At 36.1% G+C, this 26,415-nt stretch overlaps 1 protein-coding gene across 5 annotated transcripts in view; it reads left to right on the top strand.

The window, feature by feature from the left end:
* LOC131158794 (uncharacterized) overlaps window positions 1–26,415 on the top strand; it is a 146,570-nt gene that overhangs the window by 105,474 nt on the left and 14,681 nt on the right. For 4 of the 5 annotated variants that reach the window (XR_009137509.1, XM_058113660.1, XM_058113662.1 and 1 more), the window contains exons 17-23: window positions 3,314–3,409; window positions 3,514–3,608; window positions 3,700–3,763; window positions 3,854–3,929; window positions 4,058–4,125; window positions 13,121–13,387; window positions 13,495–13,568. Coding sequence is in view for 4 of the 5 variants with exons in the window: in XM_058113660.1 (XP_057969643.1) it covers window positions 3,314–3,409; window positions 3,514–3,608; window positions 3,700–3,763; window positions 3,854–3,929; window positions 4,058–4,125; window positions 13,121–13,387; window positions 13,495–13,568 (740 nt within the window). In the remaining variant the exon portion in view is untranslated. The remainder of the gene's footprint in view (window positions 1–3,313; window positions 3,410–3,513; window positions 3,609–3,699; window positions 3,764–3,853; window positions 3,930–4,057; window positions 4,126–13,120; window positions 13,388–13,494; window positions 13,569–26,415) is intronic. The other variant, XM_058113661.1, reaches the window with a different exon arrangement.

Genomic DNA, 26,415 nt, shown 5'->3' with positions numbered 1-26,415 from the left:
AGTATCAGCATGTCCGACTGCTTGAGTAATATGAGTATGCGCCTTTAGCCAGATTTATTCTAGCGTTGGCTCTCGTGCAATCTTCAACTTGAGCTCAGCCCCCATTGAATTCACATATCATCTATCCTATTAGAGCACCCTGCTTTCCTTGTTGAAACTTGCTTTCACACCCTTCTCCTTCACCTGCCTCCCCTTTCATCACTGCTCGACTCCACAATCTGGGTTCTGAAGGCCTATTCACACCTGCGCCTAACAATTGAAACTCAAACTCTTTAGCTCGAAAACTTGCTTGTGAAGTCGTATTTACCAACCCCCTTTTCTCCACCAAGGATTAACACGGAGAACATCTTATCATTCCATTCCAACCTGACCCATTACTCCAAAAACTTCCCCACCCTAGTCCACTTAATCGACATCCAAAATAACATATTCCCCATTTGAACCTTTCAAGAATCCCTAACCAATTGAACAAAATATAGAAGACCATTAGCAAACCATTCATCTATTCCAAATGGTATTTTTCTTGAGCACGAACAGAAATTGAATCTCTTCCCTTTTCAAAACTCAAATTGAAGGTCTTCCCTTTGATTTGAATCATGAACTTTGACATCACCTGCTACACTCGAAGCCATAGGGAGATACAAAAGAGAGTGTGAGAGAGAGTGAAAACCATTTTGCGCAAGAGGAACAATAAATAAAATACATTGATGACATATATGTGGTGTATAAGGTTCAATAAATTTAATACATTAATCATATGAAACATATTCAATTAAATTAAATGAAATTCATAAATTAGCAGAATATTATTTAATTCAGGTTTCATGGTGTATGTTGTTTGCAGATGATATTGTATTGATTGATGAAACTAGGGGCAAAGTAGGGGCTAAGCTATAATTATGGAGATAAGCTTTGGAATCTAGAGGCTTAAGTATAAGTAGAAATATGATAGAATATATGAAATGTAATTTCAGTAATGCTAGGAGGAATATTGGAGACAAAATTAAACTTGATGAAGAAATAAATAGCATTTGTAGATTTCAATACCTTGTACCTGTTATGCAAGCTGAGGGAGAAATTGAAGATGATGTAATGCATAGAGTTAAAGCAGGTTGGGTAAAATGGAGAAGTGCTTCAAGTGTGCTTTGTGATCATAGAATACCCTTAAAATTAAAAAGGAAGTTTTATAGGACGACTATAAGATCAGCTATGCTATATGGATCAGAATGTTAGGCGAAAAAGAAACAGAATATCCAAAAAGTAATAGTTGTCGAGATGAGAATGCTTAGATGGATCAGTGTTATAACATTGAAAGATAAATTAAGGAATAAACATATTCGCAGTAAGTTAGGTGTAGCTCCTATAGAAGATAAGGGTGGGACAACTCAAATGATTTGGGCATTTGCACCATAGGTCACATAGTGCACCAATGAGGAAGAGCGAGCTAGTTACTGTGGGGGCAGTAGAAGGGGTAGGGGTAGGCCTAAAATTACTTGGAATGAGATAGTGAGTCAAGATTTAATAGCCCTGAATTTGTAAAAAAAATGGTCCATGATTGCATAAATTGGCGGAAAATGATTCATGTAGCCGACCCGATCTAGTGGTACTTTAGGCTTGGTTTTTAGGATGAAAGCAAATATTACGATGGAAATTTCGACAATTTCATGGTAATTAAAGACCATAGTTGTGGTGCTTTCCTTTAGAGCCTAATTCTCTTTGGCATAAGTAATTCATAGTAGATTTGGAATACTAGAAAACAGATGGATGCTAAAGTTCAACATTACTTATTTGAGTCCTTGGAAGTCTGTATCTAAGATTTATAGGTATTTCATTTCTAAAGTTCAGTATTTAATGGATAATGTGGAGCGAATTTGTCTTTGGGAAGACCATTGAATGGGGAGATGACTTTGTCTGTTACATTCCGTAGTTTTTTCGGTTATCTAATCTTCATCATACCGCTATTTTTGCTTTTCTCGTTTTGCAGGAAACACATACTTATAAATTCGATTTTGGGAGAAATCTTAATGAGAGAGAGATTGAGTTGTCTCTGTTGACTAGGTTGCTTGATTCTTTTCATGTTCATTGAGGGAGTGATAAGAGGGTTTGCAGCTTAGATCCTTTTGGAGAATCTCTTGTGAATCTTTTTTCTCTTACTTGACTAGTAACTCAATTGCAAATACGTTTGCTTTGTATCCATTGATTTGTAAAACTAAAGCTCCCTTAAAAATAAAAGCTTTTATTTGCACTGTGATACTTGAAACAATCAACCCCAATGATTTGCTTTAGAAGGGAAGACCTAATAAATCCCTATCACCTGACGTTTGTATCCTTTGCTTGTAGAGTGGAGAGACTTGCGAACATTTATTTCTTCATTTTCCTTTCACGTCGATTACTTGGAATAGGTTATTTGGCATATTTGGTAAAAATTGGGTTAGTCCCTCCTAATTGAAGGCATTTTGTACCATCATGTTTAGGGGTTTTGGTAAAAGGAAATGATAGGAAAGTTTTATGGCGATGCATGGTTATGGCTATTATTTGATGAGTTGGTTGGAGAGGAATGCTAGATATTCAAAGGTGTGACTTTTGCTAACAATTTGCTTTGGAGTAGAATGGTTTATCTTGCATCGTTGTTGACAAATGGATTTTTTTGTTATGCTTCTTTGGAATACCTGCTGCAGGATTGGTTGACTCTACTATATTGAGTTTTGTTTTTGGGTTTAGACTCTGAGCTTTTGTTGCTAGTTTCTTTTGATGTAAAGGGAGGATTTTTTATTCTTCCTAATTTTTCCTTTTCCTGTTCTTCTATCTCTCTCTTTTTTTTCCCTGTACATTCTTCTCTTCTAATAATTTTATTTTTTTATCAATAAAATATATATATGTATTAAGAAAGAGAATAAATAGAAAACCTGGAAGAGAAGAGGGGGTACTTGTAGCAAAAAAAAAAAAAAAAAAAGTGAGAAAAACAAACAGAAAATAGAAACAAAACAAAGAAGTAACAAACACCAGTCAAGGAAATCCTTCCTTAAACCCTTCCCTTCTTCAGCACTCAAAGCTCATTATGCAATCACTTATGCTGCTGTTTTAACCATCTAAATGCTCAATGAAATTAGCTTCAACTATTATTCAGCAATTTTTCAACAATTAATGTGTGTAGATTCTCTCTAAAACATTTTCATCACTGGTTTTTGGGCAATGAAACAACAATATTAGGAGATGTAAAAGATTTTTTTTCTCTTCTTATTTTGCTTACCTACATGTGGCACTTATTGCTTCCCACCAACACTCTCAACCCACCCCCTAAAAAATGAGACAGGTGAGAGCTGCTTCAGTCACTTGTTTTGCGGGTATGACTTCCTGTGTTTTCTTCTCTCTCTCAAAGCAGAAACAGGGTTTCATTATTTCTTCATTGGTAAGTCTTTATGTAACGCTTCAGCCTGCAATTGCTTTGTTATGTTATATAGAACATAATCTTTTGTCATTGGTTTATGCCCAAGATGTGCTGAAATCATGCAGATTGATGCTGGTGTAAGTGATGAAGTTCCTTTGGTAAGATCGGCTGCATGTCGAGCCATTGGTGTCATTGTATGCTTCCCGCAAATTTCTCAAAGGTGATTCTTACACCTTGTTGAAATGATATAAATTTATGGTCACTTTCAGATTGTTGCTTTGACATATTACTAAGAACTTCAAATCGTATAGTGCAGAGATCCTTCATAAATTTAGCCATGCTGCTGAACTTAACACGCATGATCCTTTAGTCTCGGTATTCTTTGTTTTGTAATTTATTTTCATATTTACATATCATAGTTGATTATTAGGCATGTAATTATTTCCTTTTTTGTAAATATTTCAGGTGCGAACAGCAGCCTCTTGGGCTTTGGCAAATATATGTGATTCTCTCAGTCGTATTAATGATGAACATTTAGAAGGTATGGATAAGGATTGTAGAATGATTGATTGAATTTGTTTACTTCCAGTTATATTGCTTTTGCTTTTATTCATCATCCTTCAAAAAAAAAAGACAACAAGAAAAGACAATCTATGTATGCATGCTCAGGTTCAAGCTCTCAATTAGTGGTACAATTGACAGAGTGCGCTTTGCGTCTAACTAAAGATGGTGATAAGGTAACGCTATACTTGTCTAATTATATTTTCCTCTTGCTTCGTCCTTGTCTTTTTGCATTTACGGTAATTGATGAGGATGTTGCACATAGATTGGGGGGCCAGATGGCTAAAATAAAGTATTATGTGATTGAAGAATATCTGCTCAGTTGGAGGAAAATTTTATGAATGGAAGTGAGACCCGCCATGCTATATCATATATGGGTTAGAATGCAATGAAAATAACAAAAAAGCATGTTCGAAGAAAAAGCAGAATTGAAATGAGAAGAATGCAAAGCAACAAGTGAAGCTAAGATGGGAGCAAATCATTTGAGATGGTTTGGGCATGTGCAGTAACAACAATGAAATGCAACAATAAGAAATCGTGATTTCATTAAGGTAGGGTGTGTTGTTAGACTTGAGGAAATAAAAAAGAACATGAACTGTGGCAGTTAAAGAGAAGAATTTTATTTAACAAAAAGGATGGTATTAAATCTAATGAATGGAGAAAAAGGAAACCCAAATAGTTGGGATTGACACCTAGTTGATGTATTCTCCTCGTACTTACGTGTTAATTTTTATGCATGGTTGGCATGTCATTATTTTGAGTGAGTTAGGCTTTGATCTCTTTCTCTGTTTCTCATGCATGATGCATCTATTGCCATTTTTCAGTCTTTTATGAATGTTTGCATTAGTTGAAGTGAGGTTTTGAGCTTATGCTATTGCAGTTGTATGCTTTCTACGGTTTTGAGTTTAAATCTGTCTGGGCGTGTGGTACAGAGTGAATTTAGATCTTTTTCTTTTTACATCATCAATTCTATTAAGTGAATGAACGAGGAGGGCAAGATGTCAGTCTAAACAAGGACTAAACTTACAAAAATGTTCTGAAAAAAATGTAGGCAATAATATGTAATTAACTTTTTCCTACCATTCTAGAGATTGCTATGGCTTGTCGGTGAATTAAATGGAAGAAACCTAACTTAAAGTATGATGCTATTGACAATCAGCATATGGTACAAGAAATCTAATGAAGTAATTGCTGTTACCAAAGCTGAATCAAGAGCAAGACAGCAACAAAACCAAAATTTGGAGGCCAAGAGTGCTAGAGCTATATAGGATGTTCAATGAGCTCAAGGGAAATCTGCAAATGTGAGCCAAAGAGAATCTGCTGATCACCATTGGAACTTTTGAAGAGTATCAGGTGAAAAATTGGGCTATGAATTGCAGTCATAAAGATGAATCCTGAATAAGGAAAATTTTGCAAATGATTACCTACAAAGAAGAAGATGTGGTGGAAGGGGCAATCAAGGTGCAGGAAATTAAAGGAGAAAGGGATAGCCACTTCATATTTCAAGTAATTTGGAAAGGAAAGCACAGCCGTTTGAACTCTTGAATAGGTAAACAGGAGCTTATAAGAAGTGGTGCCCAGATGTGTGAACCATTAAAGATGGCAGCTTGCACGTTGGTGAGTTGCTTCTAACTTGGGGGTTAATTTGTTAGTTGGTATAACATTTATTAGTTACTGATTACTAGGTGTCATTATTATGGTGTAATTAAGTGTGTCCTTTCCTAAATCGAAGCTTATTATTACAAAGTTCATTATGTCAAATATTTTGTGAATGGCCGTATGAATTGGCCTTGAGTTCTGTATATTATATATAGACTTCACAAGAATGCTATACATGGAAAGTAAATAGGGTCATGATTCTAGCCCTATACAAGTAAATTATAATCTTTCAAGCCCTATACATGTAAACTAAATATATGCTAACAACAAAATAAGGAATTGAAATATAAGGAAATAACTGTTCTGTTGACAGCCCGCCTCAAATTGATGCAGTTTGCGAACAAGCATCAATTTGCTACTTAGGAAGCAATGTCGATGACGAGTGAGAGCCGTGGTGAAGATATTCGCAATTTGTAATTCAGTGGAAATGTGTGCAAGAGTGATAACACGAGCTTCAAATGCTTCATGGTTAGAGTGACAATCAACTTCCATATGCTTCGTGCGCTAGAGAGGATTGGCCGTGATTTGGATAGCACTCATATTATCGGCATGTAGAGGTGTAGGATCGATCTCAGAAAAATCTAGCTCAGCAAGCAAGCCTTGAAGCCAAATAATTTCAGAGCAAGCAAGAGACATTGCTCGGTATTTAGATGCTGTTGATGACTTAGAAACTCTGTCTTGCTTCTTACTCTTCCAAGAGATCAATGCATCACCTAAGAACACACACCAACTAGTGATGGAGCGACGTGTATCCGCAAAACCAGCCCAATTAGCATTGCTATGAGCAGAAGGCGAGTAGAATTGCCTGCAGGGAAGAATAAACCAAGGGCAGAAGTGCCCTGAACATAGCGTATGATCCTACGGACAGTAGCCAAATGAAGAAGACGAGGAGTTTGAAGAAACTGGTTGACTTGCTATACAACAAAAGAAATGTTTGGTCTAGTAATGGTGAGATAGACAAGACTACCCACCAACTTTCGGTATAAACAGTGATTAGCAAGTAAGTCACCCTCCTTTTTGCGAAGCTTGACATTTAATTCCACTGAAGTACCAACAGAATACCCTTCTGAAGGCCTGATATGGTCACCAAGTCACTAGCATACTTATGTTCATTGAGTGAAGTACCTGAGGGACTACTATTCGCCTCAAGACCAAGAAAATATGCGAGAGACCCAAGATCTTTCATATGAAAAGACTCTGAGAGATGAGTCTTGAGCTGAGCAAGTAAAGCTAAATCGGAACCAATAATCACAATATCATCAACATAAACCAAAAGAACAACAATACCCATGCTTGATTTCTGAAGAAACAATGAAGTGTCATACTTGATCTGTTTGAATGAAAATTGTAATAAAGTGGTGTGGAATTTATCAAACCAGACCCTCGAACCTTGTTTTAGACCATAAAGAGAACGATGAAGCTTACACACATGTGAAGTCGAAGAGGGAAACAAGCCCAGGGGTGGGTTCATATAAATACACTCTTTAAGATCCCTATGAAGAAAAGCATACTTGACAACCATCTTATGTAATGCCCATTCATTGGAAGCAGCAATAGCTAGAATCGTACGAACAATAGTCGTCTTAGCCACAGGGGCAAAGGTCTCTCTATAATTGACACTATATTCCTGATTATTCCTAAGTGCAACAAGGCGAGCTTTGTAACGGTCCAGACTTCCATCAGATCGGACCTTGATTGAGTAAACCCATTTACTACCCAGAGGAACAATGGTGGGAAGACAAGGCTCAATGTCCCAGGTGTGATTGGTCTTGATAGTGGCAATTTCTTCCTGCATAGCTTGTTGCCAACAATCATGTTTGGCAGTTTGCGAGTAGGAAGTGGGAATATCTAAATTGGACAATGCAACAATAAGAGGTGAAATAGAGTTACCAAAACTTGAAGAGGAAAACCCATACCTGTCCAGGAGTAGACACTCGAGAAGAGCGACATACCAAAAGCTCTAGAGGTGTTGCAACTGACCGAATTTGGAGCGTGGTAGGATCAGATATCGGATGAGCTACCAGAAGAGATTGTGGGCGGGGGCGCCGCATTTACAAAATACCTGGTTTAAAACGAGATCCATCTAGATCAGGATCCGAGAACTGCTCCTCAAAGGAGGGGAGAATCACAGTAGGAGAGGAGGGTATAGAGGACACACGAAAGAAATGTTGATTTTCAAAGAAAATAACATTCCTAGAAATGTGTGTACGATCTAATGTAGGATCATAGCAAACAAATCCCTTTTGACACACATTGTATCCCAAGAATGCACATCGAACAGATTAAGCAGATAATTTATGTCGCTCATGAGGAGGTAAATGAACAAAAAACATACACAACCAAAGGTATGGAGGTTATCGTAACTAGGTTGCTTAGCAAATAAACGGAAATAGGGAGACTCCATGAGTAGGACTTGAGAAGGTAAATGATTAATCAAGTAGGTAAAAATTTCCAAAGCCTCAATGTAGAACAAGGATGGAATGGAGGATTCCAAAAAGAGAGTACAGACCACATCTAGGAGATGGCGATTTTTCCGTTCGTCTACTTCATTTTGTTAGGGAGTAGCAGGACATGAACGTTGATGATAATGCCTTTAGAAGCCGAAAATGCCTAAAACTCAGTAGACACATATTCACTACCAAAATCTGTGCGTAATGTCTTAATAGAAGCATAAATTTGATTGTCAATGTACGCTAAAAACCCAGTGAAAGTGCGAAAAATCTCAGATTTAGAGCGAAGAAAGTAGACCAAGTAAATCAGCTTTGATCATTAATGAATTTCACATAGTATTTAAAATTTTCATGTGAACTAACTGGGGAAGGTCCCCAAACATCACTATGGATAAGCTCAAAACACTGAGAAGCTCTACTAGCATGCAAAGGGAAGGGAAGAGTTTTGCTTTTACCAAGTTTGCAAGAGGCACACTTAAGAGATAAAGAAGAACATTCTTTATTACCAAGTAAACCAGAGTTCAATGCATGAGATAAGATCTAAGTATTGGGATGGCCTAAACGACGATGCTACACCATACTAAGATCTGAAACATTATTACAAGCAAAAGACTTAATAGAAGAAATTGGAGAACGTGCTGGAACAGGCAAAAGTAGTAACAACAAGCGCCCCACTTTAGGTCCCTTCGCAATCGGCTCCCCTGTTACCTGGTCCTGCACCACACAACCATTACCAGAAAAAATTAACAGCACAATTGTTATCGACTAATTGACAAACAAAAATAAGATTCGTGGAAAGCTGAGGAGCAAGAAACACATTAGTGAACTTAGAAGAGGCATCTTCGACAGCAGCTTTTGGCAAAGAACTTCCATTGGCAGTCTGAATAGCAGATTGGCCAAGTGTAGGGCTGAACATGACACAAGGTAGTGAGATTATTCGTCATGTGATTAGAGGCACCCGAGTCCACATACCAGATATTAGTAGAATTGTTACCTTGGAGCCCCATTGCTGATAATGCCAAAATTAGCGTCTATTGCACCATTTTTGGTTTGCAGTAATTTGCTGGAGGAGGTGCAAGAACAGAGAAGTCACCTGAAGAAGATCCAGGGGACTCAAAAGTCACTGTGGGGGGGGGGGGGGTACACTAACAAAAGTTTGGAATGCCTATGTCTGACGATTCTGTGGGTGGATACAACATTCTTTGATAATGTGACACTTCTTCTTGCAATATGAGCATAATTTATTGGAACAATTAGCAGCGATGTGGCCAAATTCTTTGCATAAAAAACATTGCAAAGTGCTAGAATGCGCATGCGGCCCTTGTCATTGAGCAGCATAAGCCACATGGACAGACCTGGAACTACCATGAGATTGTGCCAGAGTAACTTGAGTGCTAAGTCGTTGTTTTTCACGAAGTAACTCACCAAAACAAACATCCAGAGAAGGAATAGGAGAGCAATTTAGTAGAGACAAGCGAACAAATTCATACTCGGGGCAGAGTTTCATAAGAAACTGATCACGAAGACTGATCTTGTGAAGACGTTGAAAAATGGGAAGAGAAGCCATAGGAACATCTGCAGTAACCAGATCAGAATATTCATTCCAAAGGCTCAGAAACCCCGAATAATAGTCTTGGATGGAACGATTGTCATGTTGGAACATGGCAATCACATGCTCTAACTGAAACCTATGGGCACCGTTATCTTGATGATATACTATTTTAAAATAAGTCCACCTGAATTGAGCGATTCAATATGGCCGCAAGTTTGGGACAATATGTGGCTCAACGAAGCCAAGAAGCCAAGACATACTCCGAGAATCAAGCACAGCCCATGAAGGACAAGCTGCGGACTCTTTGGATTTATTAGGATTGGGTGCACAATCCATGCCATCAATATGACCCCAAAGATCTTTTCCCTTCAGGAAAAGTTCAAACTGAAAAGCCCACATAGAATAATTGTTGCCTGAAACTTGGCGCACACAGGTGCGGGGTCCATGCTAAATAATGGAGAAAATCGAGAAGCTAAAAAAAAAAACTGACTCTGCCGAAAGAAACAGACCACCAGAAAATCTAGAAGCCCAAAATAAACAACCCAAATACAAATAAAAACTAACAATCTCCCTGCACTAAAAAATTAAATCTTGAACCAAAAACCTGCTGTGATGAGAAGATAAGTGCCAGAAACAGCAACAGAAAGCTGTTGCCTGCTTGCCGAGAGTCACAAACAGCAACAGAAACTGGAGAAATAAGTGGCAAACCAGAAACCTGATGTGCCTGCTTGCCAAAAGTCACAAGCCTGCTTGCCGAGAGTCACAAACCGCAACAGAAACTGGAGAAATAAGTGGCAAACCAGAAACCTGCTCTGCCTGCTTGCCGAAAGTCACAAACAGCAACAGAAAACTGTTGCCTGCTTGCCAAGAATCACAAGGACATAAACTGGAGGAATAAATGGCAGCCCAGAAACCTGCTGTGCCGACAGCCACGCAGCCACAGAACTACTGAAAGAACAGAGAAAAATTCCAGAAGAGAAAACAAAAGCCACAACAGCCATGAAACCGAGAAGACAAAAAAATCGAAGGGAAAAAAAAACCTGGCAGTCGGCTGGTTCTGTTTTCATGTCAAATATTTTGTGAATGGCCAAATGAATTGACCTTGAGTTCTGCATGTTATAGATAGACTTTACAAGAATGCTATACATGGAAAGTAAATAAGGTCTAGCATGATTCTAGCCCTATACAAGTAAACTATAATCTGTCATGCCCTATACATGTAAAGTAAATATATGCTAACTGTACAAAATAATGAATTGAAATATAAGGAAATAACTGTTCCGTTGACACATTATGACTCTACTTCCAAAGTTATTTATGAGGTCTTTGAGCCTAGAGAAGTCGAGGCAGCAATAGTCATTTTTATATGCAGATTTATCGTGCAAGGCTGTCATGTACATATATTTATATTAATCCAGATAATGAAGAAACTGTACAGAGTTTTTCCTTCCATTTGCTTATCTATTCTGATCCATTCTGAATTTCCTGAGATCTGGAAGTGTGGTTTGAGGATTCATCCAGTGGCACCTTCCATAGCCTCCACTACTGTGTTTCCACTCGAGAGGATCTCTATTTGCTATAAGTATTGCTTCAACTGGTCCTAAGGTGTTAGACTTCTAATCTAAAAGCAGTATTGTTCCTCCATGGATGGTGCATCAGTGATTTAGGGCTTGTTTTGGCTGTGGGTTTTTATGCTTTAGGTCTCTCGATCATGCTCTGATACCATGTTAACAGTATTGTGTAAATTGGAAGACCTAATTGCAGCCACAGGCACCCCCTCTATTTTAATATGTGCGAAAGACATCACAATGACCATGATACCCTCACTCAACTCTTAGTTACCAACGTAGGTAGTAATACTCAATAACCAATGGCCAATAACAGTACCCTTATGAACTCACACTCACCAACTTACAACAATGATTCTTTTAACTAGTAACAAATTTTATATTTGAATGAACCTCAGTCATAAGAAAGTGGGTTTTTTTTAAGCTATAGGCATGGTTATTTGGTATGTTTGATAGGGATTTATTAGAAGATTCTTATTGTTTTTATTTTGCATATCCCTACTGGCTTTCCAATTTAATCGTGTTTTCGTACTTTGAACTTAAAATTAGCTTTGGTTTTAAACAATATTGAGCTTGAATTGAATGTCTTAGAAGCATATTGTTAGCTTGCATGCAAACTCATGTCTACAAATAGGGTTGCAAACAAACCAAGCCACTCATGAGCGGTTTGGGAGCTTGGCTTGGTAAGAGCTCTTTTAGGCTCGTTTATTATTCAAATGAGTGATTCCCAAGCCCAATTTCTTAGCTCGTATAGTAAGCAAGCCGAGCCCGAACACAAATGGGCTCGGTTCGTTTCAGCTTGTGAGCAGCTCTATTGGGCTTGGTAATGAGCTCTATTTAAATTTAGTATTTAAATATTTTATCTATTTATTTTTTGGTTAAATTAACTATTTTTTCACACACAAATCAGCTAAACTATTAACTAAATAATTAGCATTACTATTACATAAATAAAATGTATGGGAAAGGGACTTATATAGAAGAGGGGAGACTACTAGGAAGATTCATCTTCCGATGTGGGATAGATTAGAAATAGGAATTGGAAGTGGGGGAGAGAGAAAGGGAATTGGGAGTTAGTTCTTTAGTGGGGCAGGGGAGAGAGGAGTTGAAGTAGGGGAGAGAGGAAGGGAAGCAGTCCCACATCGGAAAGAGAACAAAAAATTCCCTCCTTGCCTGCTTATAAAACCCTTGCCCAGCCCAACATTTTCTTCATTCTCACAGGTTGTGTGCCTGCTTCTATGTGCCTGCTACTTTATGCCTCTTTTTAGAGTGTTTTGTGGGCTTTTCTTTTAAGCCCATAGAATGGGTTTGGAATAGGTTAAAATTTTAAACATCAAATAGAACTGAGCTCGAGCCGAGCCCGAGCCGTTAACTTGCAATTCAAGCCAAGCTTGAGCAGAATTTGATGAGCTCAAATTAAATCGAGCCAAGATCAAGCCGAGCCTAAGCATGTTAAAGCTCGGCTCAGCTCGTTTGCAGCCCTATCTACAAATGCTGATGCCCAATTTTCTGTAACAACATAATACTAATGGTTCTTTTCCCTTTCTCATGTATCTTTTGTTTAGGTTGTCCAACAGCAATGTTTTGGCATCCCAAGAATAATGTTTGTTGATAGTGCCTTCATTCTATTGTGCAAGTTCTATGATATGTCTGAATGGTAGCTTGAATTGTCTGACTTCAATATTTTTTGATTCTCTGTCTCTCTTTTATGATTTGCAGCTTGCTCTTGTATGCTGCACTATGTTTTTTTGCTTTTATTTTCTTTCCAATTCTCTGCCTTCTGAGCATAATAATCTTTTGGTTAGTACAACTTCAAGCTAATAACAATTCCAAACATTTGGAGCTCGTAAGTGATTTAATAGTTGTATTTGCCATTGTTTATATTTAGCTTATCAAGGACTTTTTTTTTTTTTTTGAATCTCTTTTTTGCTGTTATAATTAGATCAAGTCAAATGCCGTGAGAGCTCTTGGCAATCTTTCTAGATTTGTCCAATATCAGGGTATATCAGGTGCTTATGAGAGGCCAAACAACTGCATGAGTTTGGCTCTAAAACCCAATGGCTCTGAGATGTTGCCACTGAGCAGTGAACTGAAAGTAACTCATAATTTCTTATCAAGTTCACACCATCCTGCTTGTGGAGGAGATTCGGATTTGCTGGATAGAATGGTGCAGGCATTTCTTTCTTGTGTTACAACTGGAAATGTGAAGGTATTCCTACAATAACTCCTTTTAATCAGACTCGATATGATTTCTCTTTCTTGATTCATTTTTCATCCCATGATACACTCTCTTGACTTTGAGATTTTTTTTAACAGGTCCAATGGAATGTTTGTCATGCATTGAGCAACTTATTTTTGAATAAGAAGTTAAGACTGCAGGATTTGGAATGGTAAAGTATAACAAAATACCAAATTTCATATGCTTGCATTATTGAAACAATGACATTAGCTCCATTTGTACATTTATGGTTTCACATTTGTGAGGTTTGGCATGATGGTGAAAGAGGAATGTTTTCAAAATTTGGACTGCTCTTGAAAATTTTTATCTTAATCTTAAAATTGTTTTTTGTGGGGACAAATTCCCTTCTCCATCCTGTACCCATAAACATCCATGTTCGCCGTTATCCCTCATGTCGACACTCATTTTTTGTTCTTGTTCCACATACTAGTTATGATAAGTTCTCTCCTCATACTGTTAATTGTTTCTTCATTGGGTGCTCGAAACTCATAAAGCATATAGATGGTATGATCCTCGATTGCTCACACTTCTTGGAAATATGTTAGTGTTGATTTCACCATTTTTGGGGATACACCTTATTCTTTTTTGTGCCAAGTTCTCTTTGGATGAATCTATTTTGATCCCATTAATGTTATTCTCCCCCCCCCCCCCCCGTGGTGCTTGCTAGATCGGGCAAAACGGATAAAAATCCATCTAAACCAAATCCAACCTACTTAAACCAGCTCATAACCAATACGCACATTAAATGAGTCAAATATGGTTTTTAAATTTCTTACCCGCTGTTAAATGATTTGGTTGACGGATTTCAAGTTTTATCCGATACATATCCACCAATCTGTTAATAACTAATGCCTAAATCAATAAATAATTTCATATGTCCATGCTTATTAGACACCAACCTAGTCTATATAAGTCCAATTGGTCAAGATCCAACCCCACACACCCAACTTCGTGCTAGCACTACTGCATGTGCCTCTGGGTCTGTCCTACATCCCCAGTTAAACTCAAGCCTAAATACCCAATTCTCATGATCAAAACAAAATCCTTAAATTTATGATCTTAAAAGATATATATATATATATATATATATATATATATATATATATATATATATATATCATATTTTTATGATTGGTTATTAAATGTTTAGCAATTTACAAAATTATAATTTAAAAAATAACTTCAGTTATTATGTTACGAAAGAAATTGTTCAACAGGTGGTAAAAATATTATACTTGGGATGGGATTTACTGATTAGCCATCGTCCCCCATGGATGATCCAATCAAAACTGCCATAAATTTGCCATTTAATTGAGTCGGATATGGATTGCAATTTCCTTATCTAGTAATCCACGACAAATTATCCAACCCGATCAGTTTAGCCAAGTCTACTCCCCACTCTTGTGTTGATCCTCCTATTCCAATCCTTATCCCTTTTGAGAAATATTCTGCTTTTCTTCCAAAACCATCCATTACTGATCTAGAGAAGCATGAGGGTTTATGAGCAATAGGATGCAAGCACAAATATCACTATCACCATCTAGGCACCTCCTTTGTCTATCATTGTTTCAAATTCTAGTTCTATAGATTCATTCCAATGTGACTTGGATTTTCCCATACCTCACAGAAAAAGTACTTGAACACGTGCTCAATAGTCCTTAGATGATTATTCTGTTTCTTATTATGTTTTGGTTCTTCACCCTCCTACTCCTATGCATTATTTTTCCTTGTTTATTTCCTCGATTTCTATCCCTTTCTCACATGTTGAAGCACTTGCTAACTCTGGGCGGAAGCATGCAATAGATGTAAAAATGGATGCCTTGACCACTCGAGGGACATGGGGTTAGGTGGATCTTTCTTCTAGTGAGTAGTTTGTCTTGTGTTGTTGGGTCTACACCATGAAATACCTTCATAATCACTCCATTGAATGGCATAAGGCTTGGTTTGTTGCCAAGGGGTGCACCCAAACATATGGTGCCAATTATTTGGAGACCTTCTCTCTCGTTGCTTGGCTAAATTCTGTTCATGTATTGATCTCATTGGCAGTTAATATTGATTGGCCCTCATACCAGTTGGATGTAAGGAATGCCTTATTGTACGAAGATTTGCAGAAAGAGGTGTTAATGGGTCAACCTCTTGACTCAAGGAAAGGATGGTAGAGTATGTATTTTTCACAAGGCCATTTACAGTCTTAATCTGCCTCCTTGAGCCTTGTTTGACAAATTTAATGTTGTAGTCTCTGGAATTGGCTTAATCCAGTGCAACTTTATTCATTTGGTTTTTGTCCACCTAAAGGAGTGGTACTTCAGTAGTTTATGTTGATGATATCATCATCACTAGTAGTCACTGGAATGGGGTTGCAGATGTTAAGAAATGGCTGCAAGCAAGTTTCAAAAAAAGGAAACAATATTAAAATAATGTATCATCATAGACCAAGCAAACGCCAAAGAAAGACCAAATCTCAGAGTGGCGAGAGGAGTGAGGTTGCACTAAGTTCACAACTATTCATTTTGTTAAATCAGCTTGTTGTCATGCGAGTATTGGTCACAAGACTCACAACAAGCTCTTCTAGGTACTGCACACAATCAAAGAGTGTTTTCAATGTGTTGTCTTCAGGTATAGGGGCAGAGGTGGAAGGTAAGGTGTGAGAGCTGCATTTAGAAGGCATGGGAGTATGAGACCAGCCTTGTTCAGTCCGCTGAATTTTCATGGAAGTGAGGGTGTGTTCATTGTAAGGGTTTGGTTTGGATCTTGTCAGGAAGCACATATCCAAAGGGTACACAAAAAGTGTCAAATATTTTGTAAAGGTAATGGCCATAGGGCAAAGATTTTCATGGTCTAGAGAAGCAAGGCTTCTTTCCTTGGAAGCCAACATATGATGAAGCATGAAAATGGGCAGGTTAAGAGGTTTCTTTTTCAACAGAGCACACATGAAAAGGAGGACAAGATTTGTCTCCAAGTTCGTTGAACCAGCTTGGGACAACAATAAGTTTCCAATTGTTGAATAATTGGGTAAAATGGAGGACCTAACTTTAATGATAGGTTTCTCCCTCTAAATGACTAAGTAATCATTAACACTCCCCCCTAAGTTGGAGCATATATATCACATGTGTCTAGCTTGTTACAAATGAATTTCACATAAGCACCTCCCAAGGATTTAGTGAACAAATTAGCAAAATGAAACTCAAAACTTCACATGAGTGATTGTAATGAGCTTCTGCACAAGTCTCCAAATAAGGTGGCAATCAACTTGAATATGTATTTTCTACTCATGGAAGACCAGGTTGACGGCAATTATGGTCATAAATTTCCACGAAATTGTCAAAATTTCTATTGAAATTTTTGATATCTACCACCTTAAAAATCGAAATGGCAATTGATTTCCGTTTGACATGATTTCATTGAAATCTCAATGAATCATCTGAAATTTATCGAAATCTCAAAATTTTAGCGAAACTTATCAAAATTTTTACCATAGAATGAAATGTCCTTGAAATTCAAATGAGAGATTTAGGAGTGAAGTGAAATTTCTATCTTAATTTATTCTATTTTTTTATCTAAACAAAAGATTATTACAAGGGATTTTGAAATTATATGACCAAATACACTTACAAGTTATAACCACATTTTATTTAACCATTCATGTCTAAATTATCATTATTTGCATAACAAATAATATTTAAATGATTTATGAATTTCATTTGTATTAATTGAATATGTTCAATGCACATTATCATACAAATATGTTTGATATACATATTATATTACAACTTTTCCACCTCATACAAAAATAGATGTATTTGTAATATATTAGTCCTAAAACTTACATTGATGTCTTTTAACCATTTCTAAGGTTTCATAAAAGAGTTCCTTGCTTTACTATTGATTTACGTTATTTTTTCAAATAGACATCGAAATCGAATTTTTTGTCAAAATTTCCGTATTTTTGTAGCTTCAAAATTTGAGTCAAAATTGAAAGTTAAGACCTTGTAGGCAATATGAATAGCAACTCAATTATCACACATCAACTCCATTGGATGAGAAATTGTGGAAAACCTAGTTCTTTGAGCATGTTCTTCAACCAAATAAAGTTTACATGTAATGTGCGCCATAGTCCTATGCTTTGACTTAGCACTTGACCTAGCCACCACAAATTGTTTCTTACTTTTTCAAGACACCAAATTACCACCATGTATACAGTACCCAGTTTTGGATCTTCTGTCTGAAGGCAACCTAGCCCAATTTGTATTTGTATATCCTAAAAATGAGTGATCCTGATTATGATATAAGAGATATTTCTTTGGAGCACCTTTGAGAAATCTCAAGAGGCGAATTACTGCATCCTAACGACTTGTTCTCGGGGAGTCGAGAAATTGACTCATAACACTTGTTACGAAGGAAATATCTGGTCGAGTACTCTAAGATAATTCAACTTTCCAACAAGTCTCCGGTACCGTCCTGGGTTAGGCAACAAATTACCCATATTTGGCACTAACTTACTTTTAGGATCCATGGGTTTATCAATGGGTTTGGATTCCCACAACCCAGTCTCATCTTGAAGATCAAGAACATACTTCCTCTATGACAAAACTATTTTTGTACAAGATCTCAATACTTTTATAACCAAGAAATACTTTAGTGGTCCCAAATCCTTGGTTTAAAACTTACTCTACTGGAGAAGCTTTTGGTCCTAGATGCTTCCATCATTGTCACGAGTGATGACAGTATCATCCACATACATCATAAGCAAAATCCTATCGGATGGAGTATGACGGTAAAATACAGAGTGATCTATTGCACACCATTGGAGGCCAAACTCAAGTACTACACCATTTCTTAAGCCAACACGTTGAGCCTGACTCCCCTGAGCAACAAACCCATGTGGTTGCTCCATATAGACCTCCTTATAAAGATTATCATGTAGGAACGCATTCTTCACATCTAACTGATGTAAAGGCCGATGACAAGTAGTGGCTAAAGAGATGAACGAATACCTGTCTAACTATTGGAAGACATTAGAAAAAAAAAAAAAAAGCAGCTGAAAATTAACACAAGAAATAAAACTGCTGCCATTAATCTAAAAAATAAAGAACCAAAAATTGCTAGAATTTAAAACATCTCCAACAATCCTCCACATGTTTAAATTATGAAACAAAACAAAAATAAAACAAAGGTTGGGAACCATGAAAAGTCATGCAAAGGGTGGCAATACCTTACGGTTTGAATTGCAATTAGAGAATGTATGCTATGAGCTACAAGAACTTGGTGAATTTTATAATCTTGAACCAATCTCTTTTAGTGCAACTCTATAAACACACAACTCATGACATTTCTAAATACAAGGCTCTTGCGGGTTGGTATAAGTAGGCTATGCACTATAACTGGATTTTCATGGATGCTCTAGAAAGTTTTAGCCCGCTAAATTTTCATAGGGACCGGCCCCACTTCCACACTCATATAGGTGAATCTACCAAGTGTGTAACTACAACTAAACACACCACCAAACAAAGGCTATGGATTCATTATAAACTCATCCTCACAAACGTTGTACTTGTACTCATGGTTTTAAATCGCGGTAGCGGATAGCATAACGTAATGGTAACGGGTGTAACAGGAAGCGGGAGTAGCGGATGTTACATAACGGGAAGCGGGTGTAACGGTTGTGAATTGTTTTGAAGCATGCACAAGCTTGTGCATATTGGCGTACTTGCATGTTTTAAGCTTTTAGCCCTTCTTAGAAAGAGTTTTAGTGTATTTTGGATTGTTTAGTTCGAGCAACTAAGTTATTTAGTAAGGGCAATAAGTTTATATTTGGTTTAAACTACCATTGATAGAAAAATTACCTGTGTGCGCGTATTTATACTCTCATTATTCTTGTTTGTGATAAATTCTTATAAGTGCTAAATTGATTAAATAACAAAATACATTATACACTCCATTAATCTATTAGACACATAAGACATACAAATAATACAAATATAAAATAGTTAGAAAAGAAAGAAGGTTGAAGTTGAAAAATATAAAACGTAAATATCACATTACTAATATTATCAAAATAAAATTTTTCCTAACAAGTTAGTATTTTCAAATTGTTAATTAATGCATCTATTGTGAGTATTTAAAGAAATAGTAAATTTTGTATCATTGTCATCCTCTTTATAATCTTTTCCCCCTTTTGCCACTTGGTATATTGAGAATGATATATGAAAGAGAGGGAAAAAGTGAGAAGTAAAAGTAAAAAAGGAAATAATTTTTTGGTGTAAGTGTCCTGTAGCGGTTACGTAATGGCCGTAGCAGCCTTTACATAACGGTCGTGGTCCGTAACGGCCGCTACGACTGTGATTTTTTTTCCCACCGATTTCACGGTGTGTAACGGTATCGGTAACCCAAAAAACAGTTACGTAACGGCGTTACGTAACGGTCGCGGCCTTTATTTAAAACCATGCTTGTACTATTCCAACACCATAGGGATGAGCAAAACAAAAAAAAAAAAAAATAGTGCTCAGCAAACTACTCAATGACGTGTTATTACCCATTGAACATAATTCATGAAATCTCCAATCACATAGGTTGGGTTGCCGTCATTAGTAGTTTATTTTAAGGGCTTAAGACGCATCCCCTCAATGTTTCTTCCATTAGCTTTATAGCTAGTCCCTTGTCAAAAGATCTGCTAAATTTTTCTTTGATCTTACATAACTCAAAGTGATCACTCTAAGTGAGATTAATTCTCTTACTATCTTATATCTTAGGCGTATATGCCTACTCGTGCCATTATAGGTCTTATTATTTGCTCAAGCTATTGCTACTAGGGAATCACAACGTATGGACAATGGTTGTATTAGTTTAACCAACAAAGGAATATTTGCCAACATATTCCTTAACCAATCAGCCTCATTAGTTGTTTTCTCTAGAGCTACAAACATTGTCTCCATAATGGACTTACCTATGCATGTTTGTTTTTGGGATTTCCAAGTAATAGCAACACTGGATAAAGTAAAAACATGGCCACTCGTAGACTTGATATCAATTGTGTTCGATATCCAATTAGCATCAGAAAATGCTTCTACAACTATAGGAAATCCATAATAAAATAGTCCATAATTTATAGTAACCTTAAGATGTTTCAACACCCTTTTTAGTGCTATCTAGTGGTCATGCTCAGCATTATGATTGTATCTACTAAGTCTACATACTGCAAATGCAATATCTGAGCGTGTATAATTCATTAAATGCATTAAAGAACCCACTATTCGAGCATAGCAATAGGATTGCCTTTATTTTCTTTACTTGGAAACTAGCATCATAAGGAGTTTTAACAAGTGTGCAATCAATATGATCAAATTTTTTCAAAATTTTTTCCGCATAATGTGACTGGAATAAACAAATACCATTGTGCTCAAGTATAACTCTTATACCTAGAATTATGTCTACTTGTCCCAAGTCTTTCATTTCAAATTTTGAAGCAAAAAACAATTTGGTTGAGTTGACGATTTCTATACTAGTGACAAATATTAACATATCATCAACATATAAATATATTATTACACCACTTTTACCATCAAATTTTCTGTACAAACATTTATCTAATTCATTAATTTTATATCCATCGCTAATGAGAATGTTATCGAACTTTTCATGTCATTGTAAAGGTGCTTGTTTAAGTCCATACAAAGATCTAATTTAATTTATAAACTTTATGCTTGGCACTATCTACTTTATAACCTTTAGGTTGTTCCATATAAATCCCTTCTTCTAGATCACCATTCAAGAATGCAGTTTTTACATCCATCTGGTATATGTATAGGTTATATAGAAGCTAAGGCTATTAAAACTCTAATGGTTGTGACCTTTGTAACTAGTGAATAAGTATCAAAAACATCTCCTTTTTGGTTATACACTTCGGCTACTAATCTAACTTTAAACTTATCAATACTATCACCTGAGCTTTACTTCTTTTTAAATACCCATTTACACCCTATTGTTTTATGTCCAGGTGGTAAATCTATAAAATCCCATGTGTTATAAATTTTTAAAGATTCTAATTCATCTTCAATTGCTTCTTTCCAAAACACAGCATCTAGTGAAGTTAAAGCTTGTAGATATGTAAGTGGATCCTCTTCAACTAGAAAATTTGTTACCAAGTTTGATTCAAAAGTTGTTTCCTTTCTAGATCTTTTACTTTTCCTAGGTTCAAAATCTTTTACACTGTCGTCAACAATTTCTTTTCCACGAGATGTTTTATCTATTATTTCTTCTTTATGTTTTAAAGGAAAAACGTTTTCAAAAAATTTTGAATCTTGTGCTTCTATTATTGTATTTGGTTGTAACACATTATTATTAGATATAATAATTAAGAATCTATATGCAACACTATTTTGAGCATATCCTACAAATACACTATTACTAGTTTTAGGATTAATTTTCCTTTTTTTTACTTGCTACTTAAGCTAAACACTCACACTTTCAATATTTTAGATTGGGCTTATAGTCATTCCATAATTCATAAGGTGTTTTATAACTTTTGTTAGGTCGTATTCTATTGAGTATATGATTAGCAGATAGAATATCTTCTCCCCACATATTAGAAGGCAAACCTGAACTTAATAACATTACATTCGTCATATCTTTCAATGTTCTATTTTTCCTTTCAGCTATACCATTCTGTTCAGGTGTATACGGAGTTGTTACTTCATGTAATATTCCATTTTGTTCAAAAAATTCAGTTAAAAATCTTCATTGGTATTCTCCTCCTTAATCAGTTCTTAATCTTTTAATTTTCCTATCTTTTTAATTTTCCACTTCTGTTTTAATTTTTTTTTTTTAAAAAGAGCATCTTTAGCTTCATCTTTTAATTTTAATAAATAAACTATTGTATATCTTGAGAAGTCATCAACAAAGGTTATGTAATATTTTTTACCACCTCTACTCATCTGATTTTTAAAATCTCCTAAATCACTATGGATTAAAAGGTTTCTAGTAAATTTTGCTTCTACACAATTCCACATTTTTCTTTGTTAAGAGTTAGCTAAGCTTTCTACTAGACCTAGATTCCTCATTCTTTTAACAGAAGCAAAGTTTATATGTCCTAATATATCATGCCAAAGATCTAAAAAATCTACTAAATAAGTAGAAAAACAAACATTTTAATTCATACTATTAATAACAGTCAACACAAACAGTTCATTATTACAATAACCCTTACCTAGGAAGACATCATTATGAGTCAAGATCAATTTTTGTGAGTGAAAAAACCAGTTTGGTACCAAGGTTATTGAGGATGGATCCAGAAATCAAGTTTCTCCTTGTATCTGGTACAGGTGAGGATTAGGCATTATCCATAAATACTAATTCCCCATCAACTTTTTCATATTTATTGAAAAGATTACGATCACTGCATATATGTTTAGTGGCATCGGTATCTACTACCCAGTCATGTGGGTTTTGTATTTTCCACTAAAGTCACCTTGGATACCACTGCAGCAATCACCTCATCTTCTACTATATTGTCTTGGGGCTTATTATTATTATGAATATTATTATTACTACTACTACTATTATTACCATCCCTTTGGAAAAACCTACACTAAGGTGCATGATGTATAGGTTTACCGCAAACATAAAAGTTACCTCGTGTCTTCTTTATGTTGGAGGAGTTGTATCTAAATCAATTGTCAAAATGTTTGCCATTTCGATCTCCTCGGTTGTTGATTCGTTTGTGCAATCAATTGTTGGTTTTGTTGTTTTCTCTGGCGCTAAACCTTCTATTGTTGTAGTTCCCCCTACCTTGTTTCCCAGTTCTGAAGTTCCCCCTAGATCTCACCTGACCATCTTCCACCAAGTTTGCCTTTCCCATTAATTCATTATTATAAACTGCCATTTTTCTATTAGCTTCTTCTATCCTCAGGTAGACGATAAGTTGTTCTAAGTTCATATCCTTCTTCTTGTGCATCAAAGTTCCCTTAGTCTCATTTCAAGATGGTGGCAACTTATCAATTAGAGAAGCTGTCTGAAATACATCATTTACTTCTACTCCCTCAGCCAACATAACATGCGACAATTTTTAAAATTCTCGAATTTGGAGATCTACTATTTTTTTTATCTGTCATCTCGTAGCGTAGGAATTTGCTGCAAGCAAATTTCTTGGTTCCAGCATCTTCTGTGATGTAATTCTTGTTGAAGATTTCCCATATTTCCTTGGCAGTGTCATACTTATAGTAAACATCATAAAACTTGTTTTCCAAAGTATCGAGAATTTAGTTCTTGCACCTCTCGTTATCTTCCTCCCACTTTAATTTGATGTGATTATTATTTCCTTCTGGCTAAGGTCGGGGAATTTCTAGAACATAGACCCCTAACAGTGTTTTCAGGGCAAAATAAATTTTTGCTTTCCAACGCTTGTATTTGGTCCTATCAAAAGATTCCACAAGGGTGAGGTCAGCTAGTAGTTTCTCAGTGTAGGATTAAAGGCGGGCATTTCAGTTTTAAGATTGTAAGAATTAAAATGAAATAAAAATAATAACTTAATTAAATTAGTGAGACAATTACAAAAAGAGAAACTGAGGTGTGGTAGGCTGGGGCTTGTGTGCACTCATAAACTCCAGAGCTTTAGGAGCTATAGTATACGGTTACCCAATGTAGAGGATGGAAAAGAAACAACAATAAGATGATAGAAAAGAAAATAATAACAAGATATTTACTAGGTACTACTACTGGATGATGGAGAGAAAAAATATGTAAGAAAGGAAAGAGATACTATTCTTTGGTTGTGTTTTGGAAAGGGCTGGAGATACCCTTTTTATAGGCTGCATAGAGGAGTAGCATCCAGCCGGTCATTGCAGCAGATTAATGGTATTTTACCATTCAAATACCACCATTAATATCTAGCTATTGGAAGACATTAGACAAAAAAAATAGCTGAAAATTAACACCAAGAAACAAAATGCTGCCATTAATCCACAAAATAAAAAACCAAAAAGTGCTGGAATTTGAAACATCTCCAACACTAAGTATATGCTTAGCAACAAGGTGGTCCTTCAAATGAGCCACATAACCATCAAGATTGAATTTCACATTGTACACCCACCGACAATTAATCATGGACTCATCAGGAGGAAGAAGTACAAAATTTTAAGTAACATTATCATCTAACGCATGCAACTCTTCAACCATTGCGTTCCTCCACTTGGAATAGGATATTGCATTAGAAATAGATTTTGGAAGAGCAACAGAAGACAAAAGTACTAACGAAGCAGTTATAGTGACAAGAAACATAGCATACAAAATTAGATATTGAATGTTGGGTACAAGTGCGTTTACCTTTCCGAACAATTATAGGAGGATCAACATCATGGGAAATAAGATCATCTAATGGGGGAACCAGAGACGCAGTAGTAGAAGTGGGAGGAGGCTGTCCTCCTATGAGTCACCGCATGTATACTTACAAATTGGAATGATTCAAATGACTAGAAGGACTCAAACTAGATGAAGATGTGGGAGGTGTGGGCATAGATAAAAGATCGAGATCTAAAGGTAGAGGAAGGGACTCATCAAGGTCAACAAAATTCAATGAATCGAAGTACTATAGTGTAGACTTAAAATGGTGACATTAGTAAAGACAAATAATCAATGTGAAATAGGGCTATAAAATCAATATTCCTTTTTGAGTATAGGAATAGCCCAAAAAAATTACATTTGATAGCACGAGGATCCAAGTTATCCTTTTCTGAAGTTACTCATGGACAAAGGACACACAACTGAATATATGAGGAGGAAGGGAGAACAAAGGAGCCTTAGGGATGATAACTAAATCTGGGATTTTACTACCAAGGATAGAGGATGACATTTTATTGATGAGAGAGTAGTTTATGAGCACAACATATACCAACAACAACAAACAAAGCCTTAAGTCCCACTAAGTGGGGTTGACTTCATAAATCCTTTTCTGCCAATTGTGATCATGGACAATTTTTTTTGACAAATTTAGGACCATTAAATCCTTATTTTCTCATTCCAAGTTTTATTTTAGGTCTACCCCTATCTCTTCTTCTACCCTCACAGTAACTAACTCATTTTTCCTCATGAGCACACTATGTGGCCTACGTTGTAAGTGCTCAAAACATTTGAGTTGCCCCTCCCTTATCTTCCACAAGAGTTGTGCCTAACTTATTGCAAATATGTTCATTTCTTAATTTTTCTTTCAACGTTATACCCCTCACCCATCTAAGCATTCACATCTCGACAACTTTTACTTTTTGGTTATGTTGTTATTTAGTCGCCCAACATTTTGATCCATGTAGCATAGCTGGTCTTACAACCATTCTATAAAATTTCCTTTTTAATTTTAAGGGGATTCTACAATCACAAAGCACACTTGAAGTACTTTTCCATTTTACTCAATCTGCTTTAACTCTATGCATTACATCCTCTTCAATTTCTCCTTTAGCTTGCAGAATAGATCCAAGGTATCGAAATCTACTACTGCTATTGGTTTCTTTATTATCAAGTTTAACTTTGTCTCCAATATTCCTCCGACTATGACTAAAATTACATTTCATATACTATATCTTATTTCTACTTATCCTAAAGCCTTTAAATTTTAAAGCTTCTCTCCATTATTATCACTTAGATTCTACTACACACGTACTTTCATCAATCAAGACGATATTATGTGCAAACAACATGTACCATGGAACCTCATTTTGGATACTCCTAGTCATTTCATCTTTCACTAAAGCAAAAAATGAGGGCTCAAATAAAATCTTTGATGTACACTTATTGTGATTGAAAATTCTTAATCTCTCCACCTATAGTCCTAACACTAGTCATCACTCCATCGTACATATCTTTAATGACATTAGAATGCCTACTACATGCTCCCTTTTTTTTTTTCTAGAACCCATCATAAAACTTTTTTAGGTACTCTATCATACGCTTTCTCTAAGTCAATGAATACCATATGCAAGTCCCTCTTCTTTTCCCTAAACTTTTCCATTAATTTT

The sequence above is a fragment of the Malania oleifera genome, chromosome 6 (genome assembly GCF_029873635.1).
Source record: "Malania oleifera isolate guangnan ecotype guangnan chromosome 6, ASM2987363v1, whole genome shotgun sequence".
Lineage (NCBI taxonomy): Eukaryota > Viridiplantae > Streptophyta > Magnoliopsida > Santalales > Ximeniaceae > Malania > Malania oleifera.
Note: the sequence above shows the minus strand (reverse complement) of the source record. Positions and strands in the feature narration are given on the sequence as shown.